Raw genomic sequence first — 9,965 nt, forward strand, 5'->3', positions numbered from 1 at the left:
TTACAAATGCATCACAACACACATGCGCTTATATGACCAAATTTGCTGATCAAACTCAACACAATTAACAAGTTGGACAAGGTTTTAAGAAATGTTGTCATGTGTAGTAGTTATTTATCGAAAGTCATCATCAATTACTTATAAATCCTTTCTCTTTGTGTAGAAAATGAATAGAGTAGGAAGAAGTGGAGGACGTGGGGGTAGAGGTCGTGGTCGTGGTGGAAATAATGGGGTTAATGACGGAGAAGGTGATGGTGGTCACCCGGATATTGCAAACATGATCGCTCAACAACTAGCTGCAATTGTTCCTACTATTGTTACTCAAGTGACCACTGTTGTTCTTAATGCGAATAACAATAATGTTAATAACAATAACAACAATGAGAACAACAATAACAACAATGAGAATAACAATAACAATAATGAGAACAATAATAAAAATAATGAAAATAACAATGATGGTAATCAGAATAATAATAATAATGTCGGTGTTGGTCAAGTGAATGGCAATAACAACAACAACATTGGAGGTGGTGCAATGGATGTACCGATAGGGAGTTTCAATATTGTAAGCCACAAGATTTTGATGGCAAGGGAGGAGCATTGGCAGTAACTAGATGGATAGAGAAAATGGAATCCGTGATGGATATTAGCAACTGTGCAGAAAATCAAAAAATGAAGTATGTCGCAATTTCACTGACTAATAAAGCATTGACATGGTGGAACACTCAGATACAAGCCAGGGGTAGAGCAGCAGCTATGAGAATGACATGGGATGAGTTTAAGGCATTACTAGTGGAAGAATTTTGTCCGAAAAATGAAATGCAAAAGTTGGAGAATGAATTTTGGAATCATGCCATGGTAGGAGCTAAACATGCCGCTTACACTGATCGATTTCATGAGCTTGCCAAACTAGTACCTCAACTAGTTACCCTCGAATCAAAGAGGATTGAGAGGTACATTTATGGCCTTGTTCCCCAAATTCGTGGACTTGTGGCAGCAATTGAGCCAACCACAATTCAAAGTGTTATTCTGAAGGCAGGATCTTTGACGGATGAGATGGTGAGAAATGGGTCATTGTCCAAGGTTAATGAGAAAAAAAAAGGAAGGATGGTACTGAGACGAGTGGGTCAAAGAACACTAATGGAAAAAATAAGAAGGCTAAAGTGACAAAGGGATTGATGGCAACGGATACGACTAAGAAGGAATATATAGGTTCTGCTCCAAAGTGTGCAAAATTTAATTACCATCATTTCCAAAATTCAACTTTCCGTTTTTGCATAACTGCAACCGAGTTGGGCACCTTTCTAGGGATTGTCAAGTGGGAGTCAAGCAGGTGGTTCTGGTGAATGCTGTTAACTCGACAATTAACCGTGGAACGTGTTATCAGTGCGGTGGTAATAACCTTTACTGCAACACATGTCCAAATTTAAACCGAATCAAGTGCTAGCTATTGGAGAGAATCGGACTCAAGGGAATAATGTCAACCAAGCCCATGGGAGAGTATTTGTCATGGGAGCAAATGAAGCTTGTCAAGACCCAAATATTGTGATGGGTACGTTCCTCTTAAACAATCACTTTGCTACAGTATTATTCGACTCTGGTGCTGAGTACAGTTTTGTTTCTACTAAGTTTATGTCACTCCTAGATATAGAGCCAATAGTTTGAATACTTATTACTTGATTGAAGTAGCTAATGGGAAATTTGCTAGAGTCGATAAAATCGTTAATGATTGTGCCTTAGAAATAGAGGGTCATATGTTCAGTATTAATCTTCTGCCTTTCTCGCTAAGAAGCTTTGACGTAGTTATTGGTATGGATTGGCTATCGAAGCATAAAGCCGAGATAGTTTGCTATGGAAAGGTGGTTCGTATACCTTTAGGGAATGGTGAAATGTTACTTATATATGGAGAGCGGGCGAAGGAAAATCAGAAGCACCTCATGGGCATTAAGTCTAACAAGAAGAAACTTGAAGATCTAATAGGATTACCTCCAATAAGACAAGTCGAGTTCCGTATAGATCTTATTCCCGGAGCGATTCCAGTTGCCAAATCTCCATACTGTTTAGTGCCTACTGAAATGCAAGAGTTGTCTAATCAACTTCAAGAGCTCCAAGAAAAAGGCTTCACCAGATCGAGTCATTCGCCTTAGGGAGCACCGATATTGTTTGTCAAGAAAAAGGATGGTTTGTTTCGCATGTGTATTGATTACCGGGAGTTGAAAAAACTGACGGTTAAGAATTGTTATCCTCTTCCTAGAATCAACGACTTATTCGATCAACTTCAAGGTGCGAAGTTCTTCTTGAAGATAGACCTGCGATCCCGATATCATCAACTCAGAGTTAATGAAGCAGACATTCCAAAAACAGCATTTAGGACTCGATTAGGACATTTTGAGTTCTTAGTCATGTCCTTCGGTTTGACTAATGCACCCGTAGTTTTCATGGATTTGATGAACCGCGTATGCAAACCGTATCTGGACAACTTTGTTACAGTGTTTATTGATGACATCTTAATCTATTCGAAGTCTAAAGAAGAACATGAATAACACTTGAAAATGATTCTTGAACTACTTGGGAAGGAGATATTGTTTGCTAAGTTTTTGAAGTGCGATTTTTGGTTACAAGAAGTTCATTTCCTTGGGCATGTAGTGAATAGTGAAGGAATCCATGTTAACCCCAGTAAGATAGAAGCAGTGAAGGATTGAAAGCTCCTACAACGACATTAGAGGTTCGTTCATTTCTAGGCTTGGCTGGGTATTATTGACGATTCATCGCTAACTTCTCGAAAATCGCTCAACCACTTACTCAGTTAACCCAAAAGGATAAGAAGTTTGATTGGGGTGATAAACAAGAAAAAGCATTCCAAACACTGAAAGAAAATCTATGTGACGCTCCTATTCTTACCCTTCCCAATGGTCCAGATGATTTTGTATTTTATTGTGATGCTTCAAATCAAGGGTTGGGATGTGTACCAATGCAAAGGGGTAAAGTGATTTCTTATGCCTCTCGGAAACTCAATGTCCATGAGAAAAACTACACCATCCACGACTTAGAGCTTGGTGCAGTGGTTTTTGCACTCAAATGTTGGAGGCACTATCTCTATGGAACAAAAAGTGTGATCTACACCGACCACAAGAGTATCCAACAGGTTTTTGACCAAAAGGAACTGAACATGCAACAAAGGAGATGGATTGAGTTATTTAGTGATTATGATTGTGAGATTCGCTACCATCCGGGTAAGGAGAATGTTGTGGCTGATGCGTTAAGTAGGAAAGAAAGAATTAAGTCAAAACGAGTACGAACAATGATCATGACGATTCACTCGGATATAAAATCAATGATAATTCAGGCTCAAGGTGAAGCATTGCAGGATATCAATGTAGAAAAAGAGGGGTTGCGTGATCTAGACCAGCAGATGGAGCGTAAAGAGGATGGAGTATTATACTTTGTAGGACGAATATGGATTCCATTTGCAAGTGGATTAAGAACAGTGATCTTGGACGAGGCACATAGTACGAGATACTCCGTTCATCCGGGAGCTGACAAAATGTATCACGACCTTAAGGATTTGTATTGGTGGCCAGGAATGAAAAGGGATATAGCCAGTTATGTCAGTGAATGCTTAACATGTTTGAAAGTCAAAGCTGAACATAAACCACCGAGTTTATTAGTGCAACCACAACTTCCCGAATGGAAATGGGAAAGAATAACCATGGATTTTAATACAAAGTTGCCAAGAACTAGTAGTGGACATGACATGATTTGGATGATAGTAGATAGATTGACAAAGTCTGCGCATTTTATAGCTATCCGTGCGAACTTTACAATGGAACAGTTGGCAAGGATTTACATAAAGGAGATAATGGCAAAGCATGAAATTCCGGTGTCTATTATATCTGAGCGTGATAGTCATTTCACATCACGATTTTGGCAGTCATTGCAAGAGGAATTGGGAACACGTCTAGACTTGAGCACGACCTACCATACTCAAACCGATGGTCAAAGTGAGCATACTATTCAGACATTGGAAGATATGCTTAGGGCGTGTGTGATGGACTTTGGGTGAAGCTGGGATATTCACCCTCCTCTAGTTGAGTTCTCGTACAATAATAGTTATCATACAAGTATTAAGTGTGCTTCGTTTGAAGCTTTATATGGATGGAAATGTCGCTCACCTGTGGTTTTGGATGAGGTTGGAGAAAGTCAGTTGATTGGTCTGGAGATTATACAAGAGACAACAGATAGGATTTTCCAAATCAAAGAAAGACTGAAAGCAGCTAGGGATCGCCAAAAGAGCTACGCCGACAAACGACGAAGGCCTTTAGAATTCAGTGTTGGTGATAAAATGTTACTTAAAGTGTCGCCTTGGAAGGGCATGGTTCGATTTGGAAAGAAAGGAAAGTTGGCACCAAGGTGCGTTGGACTGTTTGAAATTGTTGTACGGATTGGTCCGGTAGCTTATCGTTTAAAACTACCACAGGAACTAAGTACAATACATGATACATTCCACGTGTCAAATCTCAAGAAGTGTCTCACGGATACAACTTTGCATGTACCGCTAGACGACATTAAGATTGATGACAAGTTACATTTTGTGGAGGAACCAGTTGAGATTGTGCTCAACTAATTGACTTCTATAGATTTACCAAGGTATTGACACAAGTGACTCATCAACACCTAGCTACAGAATAAGTGGTTGTGTAATTTAAAATAAAGTAACCATGCTTTTATGTTACCAAGAAAGTTCACAGAATCTGTATTTGAATTTGGAACGTGTACAAATGGTTTAAGTTGGACGATCTAGGTGTTGGCCATAAAAGACAAAATATAGATATGTGAGTCTAGTTTCACCACCAACTGAAATTTCCCAAAAAGACCAGATACAACTCAAGTTATCGATTTTTAAGTACACTATGGTCAAAGCTGAGTTTTTAGTCTAAACAAAAGTCAACTTTGGTGATTTTTAAATGTTTAACCATTTTGATTGAGAAGCTTAAACTTAGCGGGAATCAAATTTAATATGTCCTAAACTTAAAATGAAATCAACGGATTTTTATAAGGCATACATCATGAAGAACTTCTATAATATGTTTTGGGTCGCATAGGAGCTACCGTTCTGACCAGTTTTGGTTTGGTAATTTTTAGAGGTAGTAACCAATGTCTAAAAATTTAGTAAAAATTCACATAAATATAGGACACATATATGTCACAGTATAAAAAATCACCAATGCCAAATAATTCAATTTAACCAAGAATGACTAGTCAACATTTCATGGAAATACATAAAAATTTCAAGTAAAAGCTATTCACAACAAAATAAGCTAAAAGTCGCTAGATTGCAACTTTAATCAACTCCAACAATCTTGTAATAAAATATATGCTAAACCTACTGAGAATATGTCAATTAAAAGTTATAAAACTTAACTTGGTTGTTAAATAGCAAAGACAAACCTAAAAATCATTATTTCGGTTCATTTGGGCACAAACCGAAAGCCACAAATTGCACAAATCACACCACCACCAACATCCCGAATTTGAACACTATAATAAAGTGTACATTCTGTAAATATTGAATTGAGGATGGAAATCCATTTGAGATTACTCAATTTACCTAAGAAACAAGGCTAAAATCCCTATTTCAGTTTATAACAAGATTATTATTAACCCGCGTAATACGCAAGGAACACATTAAAAGGTTAGAAGTTTAAAAAGTTAAATAAATAATGCACATTATGAGCTACTGTAAATGTATTAGTTAATATTAATTATGAAAATGTTATTTATATATAAACTAAAAAACAAAATTTAAATTTCACTGTATTTTGTATTCTATAATAATGTGCTTATATAATTATCATTTAATAAGTTTGTACATATTTTTTGTCCATTTTTAATCTAAACTTTTATCTAGTTACGTACTAAAATACTTAACGTTTTAATTTAACATTTTATATACTTATTAAAATATGTTAGGTAAATATGGTTTGCTAAAATAACAAAAGTTAACTTTTTAAAATATGTACTTATATTTATTACTATAATTATAAATAAAGCAAATATTTTTTGAACATATATCATAGATATATATATACACGGGTCTGATATATATTGTGTAACACACAATATTACATATATATTTTGGAGCATTTTTTTCTTCTGAAAGATTAAAGTTTGTCAATGGCTTCTCCTGTAGCAGATTGGTTTTTTTTGTTTGAGTTCCGTTTAATTATTTTTATTAATATTTGTTTTATAAGAAAATAGTGTGATTGCACCAATGTGTTGTAAATAAACACTTGGAATTTAAAGAGGAAATGGTATTGTTAACAATTACAATTTCACCTGCATGTAAAAATGTTAGTATTTTATATGAAAATAGGCAAGTTGTGTATAGATATATTGTTGTAGTAGGTTGCTTTTATTTGTGGAAATCATGCATGGTAGTTGTTTGATCATAATGCTTGGCTTTTGTTCCATCCGATGTTTTTGTTCATTATTGGTTAGCACTAAATTTGTCGTTATTGAGCACATTATTGTAGGCAATAATGATCCCGGAAAGGGGCTGCAATATGTTAGTACTATTGGAGAAAATTTTGAAGAATCCTTTGTAAGATTTACTTGATCTTTATTGGATGTATGTTTAGACCATTATTAGATGAAGTGTAATTCTTTTAACATATAAATTTTGCAGACCATTGCTTCGGTTTTTTATGGAAAGTTGTTTCTTGAAAGTTGAAACATATTTAACAGGTAAATGGAGTGTTATGGCTAATCAAGATATCGCAGGCAACTGGAGATTGTATGGAAACGGCTGCATTAATTTTGTTAAAGACAATTTTACAGAAAAGATGATGATAGTGTGTTAAAAAAGTAAGTGTTGATTTGACATATAAGTTATTAATTTTTAAATATTTAATTATTTTGTTTGCCTGTCATTTGGGTAAGTGTAACATATAGTAATGAATGCTATCGTGATATAAATGTTTTACATATTGTCACAGGTATAAATTTTTTACATTATCAATATAAAGGGAAGTAGGGAGGTTGTCCATTTTAATATTTATAATTTATTCTAATTTTGATTATTTCAAGATTAAAACACAAAGCAACTCCCTAGCACTCATGATATAATAATTACTTAATAATGGATGGGTGGATATATAGATAAGGAGAAAGTATTTCATTATTAACATCTATCAAAATAATGAAAGTAAGAGTCTTATTTTGTTAGGTCGAAAATCGACTAAGTATAATTTGTTCAAAATAGTTGAGTTCAGTGAATGAAGCTTGCTCAGGATTCTGAAGCCATTCAGAATAAAGCTCACTCAAACTTCACTTCAGTTTCAGGATCAACCAACACTGAAGACGTTCAGACTGAAGTCAAAGACTGAAGACTGAAGAAGAAGATCATTTCAGAAGCAGAGCTCAAAGAAGATCTTATCAGAAGTCGAAACTGAAAAGGCTCAATGTAAAAGTAATTACTACACTTTTACACTGATTACGAGGAAGTCTTTTTGCAGGCTTTAAACTACCTTTACCCGGTTAATAACTTTATACCTGGGATTGTGATAGTTTTGGCAAAAGGTTGGGAATAAAGTATGTCAAGTCACATCAAAGAAACTTACATACTTTACCTCAAACAAACATGTTATGGATTTGTCCAACAAATCCATAAATGCATCCAACCACATTTGTACGGCATTTGCCATGTCATCAAGATATGTTTGCCTATAAATATAACACTTCTCACACTTGCTAAAATGCTTGGAACTTTGGCATTTGCAACGTGTGTTATTTACTCTAAGTATTCTTACGAGTAAATCCTCGTTGATAGATCATTTGTATTTCTAGGTTGTTTAGATATTTTCACAAGTGTGATTATCTTTGTTCCGCAACAACCTTTGAAAAATACATCTTGACTCATTGCCATAATACTTGATTATATTTAGTATTTATATAGTTTCAAGCAATTGTTCTTAATTATTTTACCTGTTCATATCCATCATCTGGATCGTGATTCTTAACTAGTCTTCATCTAGATTAGAGTCACTTGCCAGTCGGGTTACTTGATATAACTGTCATTATTATTATATTCGTATTATATCTTGTACTTGATTAACATCTTGTGTAGGTGGACTCACATTTGGTATCAGAGCCTCCCAGGTTTATTCATTAAGTTGTTATACCTATTTTGATCCTACAAGATGTCTGGAACCGAACAACCAAACCCAAACCCTAATGTTAACCCTAACCCAAATGTCAATATGAATCAAAATCCACCACCACCACCACCAGCACAACCCAGTGTACACGTTCACTTTCCCAACAACCCTGTCCCCAAGTTCAATGGGGATAGTGACTCATTCATCACATGTTCGTATTATATCTTGTACTTGATTAACATCTTGTGTAGGTGGACTCACATTTGGTATCAGAGCCTCCCAGGTTTATTCATTAAGTTGTTATACCTATTTTTATCCTACAAGATGTCTGGAACCGAACAACCAAACCCAAACCCTAATGGTAACCCTAACCCAAATGTCAATATGAATCAAAATCCACCACCACCACCACCAACACAACCCAGTTCACACGTTCACTTTCCCAACAACCCTGTCCCCAAGTTCAATGGGGATAGTGACTCATTCATCACATGGAAAGCTTGAATGCTCAAGTATATCGCTGGGGTTGAGAGACACTTGACCTCTATTCTCCTAAAAGGTCCTTATGTACCAATGAATGCTTCAACTGTTGTTTTTAACCAAGATGGGGCCCCTAGGTTAACACCCAAAGAGAAAGATCATTGGTCAGAGGAAGACCATAGATTGGCTGACCTAGACTCTAAATTGCAAAATATAATTCTCTTTGCTGTCCCAGAAAGTTTAAAACCCACTCTTGTTTTACTTGACAATTCAAAATTAATGTGGGAAGAGTTATTAACTCAGTTTGAAGGTACAAAGGAAACCATTGTCACAAGAAAAGTTTCTTTGAATAAAAAATATGAAGCCTTCTTTGCTTTACCAAATGAAAGTTTAACACGTATTTAAGATTCACAGATTTGGTTAATCAATTGAAAGCTCTTGGTGTCACAAAGGACAAAGAAATTTTGTTGGAAAAGTTTTGTGATATTTTACCTTCTAAATGGGAAAATTTGATCATGGTGTTAAGACAAGGAAAAATCCTTCACAGTCACACTCTTGCCTCTTTGTATGGTGCCTTTAGATACACTGCGGAGAATAAAGCTGAGAGAGCTGTGGCTGAGCAAGATGCTAAGAATCATACTTCAACCAGTTCTGCATTGGTTCATTATTCTGAACCCCAAGACACTGCTCTACTATCTTCTGAGAGTGATCATTCTGATTCTGTGAAGAAGATGGTAGCTGAATTAATGAAAGCTGGTATTTCTGATTATGCATCACATGAATGTGATGAGGATGATGATGATGATCTTGTTGCAATGATTGCCAAAACTTTTAATCGTTTCAAATTTAAATCCAAAAGAAATGGTAAACAATTTTCTTCAAATAATTCCATTGACAAGTCCAACTTGGAATGTTTTAAATGTGGAAAGAAAGGATATTTTATTAAGGAATGCAGATCATCACAACCCTCTTCATCACAAAATGCCCCTAACCATTCTATTTTTCAGAAAAATGATGATGGGTACAAAGCTAAGTACAAAAAGCTGAAAGCCCACATCGCAATGATGGCACAAGAAGAATCCAACAAGAATAGCTGCATGGTGGCAGACTCAGAAAAGTGGGAGGATTCTGATGTGTCCTCTGATGATGAAGAAGAAGTGAGGGACATGTGTTTCATGGCTCGTGAAGATCAAGGTCATGTTGTGAAAGCTGATGTGGAATCTGGTCGATGGGTGGACATAATAATGAAGAAGGTTAGTGCTTTTGGTTTTGAGAAAGATGAGGAACAAAAATTGGATCTTTTAGTTCTGATAGAGGCTGACATTT

The 9,965-nt window shown here is 35.7% G+C and overlaps 1 protein-coding gene across 1 annotated transcript; it reads left to right on the plus strand.

Annotated features, from left to right (window-relative positions):
* Window positions 1–630: 630 nt before the first annotated feature.
* On the plus strand, window positions 631–2,150 carry LOC122584217. Its single transcript, XM_043756434.1, has 2 exons — window positions 631–1,166; window positions 1,649–2,150. The coding sequence occupies exons 1-2, from the start codon at window positions 631–633 to the stop codon at window positions 2,148–2,150; spliced, it is 1,038 nt and encodes a 345-aa protein (XP_043612369.1).
* The last annotated feature ends 7,815 nt before the right edge of the window (window positions 2,151–9,965 follow it).

The sequence above is a fragment of the Erigeron canadensis genome, unplaced genomic scaffold (genome assembly GCF_010389155.1).
Source record: "Erigeron canadensis isolate Cc75 unplaced genomic scaffold, C_canadensis_v1 Conyza_canadensis_unscaffolded:12, whole genome shotgun sequence".
In the NCBI taxonomy this organism is placed as follows: Eukaryota; Viridiplantae; Streptophyta; class Magnoliopsida; order Asterales; family Asteraceae; genus Erigeron; species Erigeron canadensis.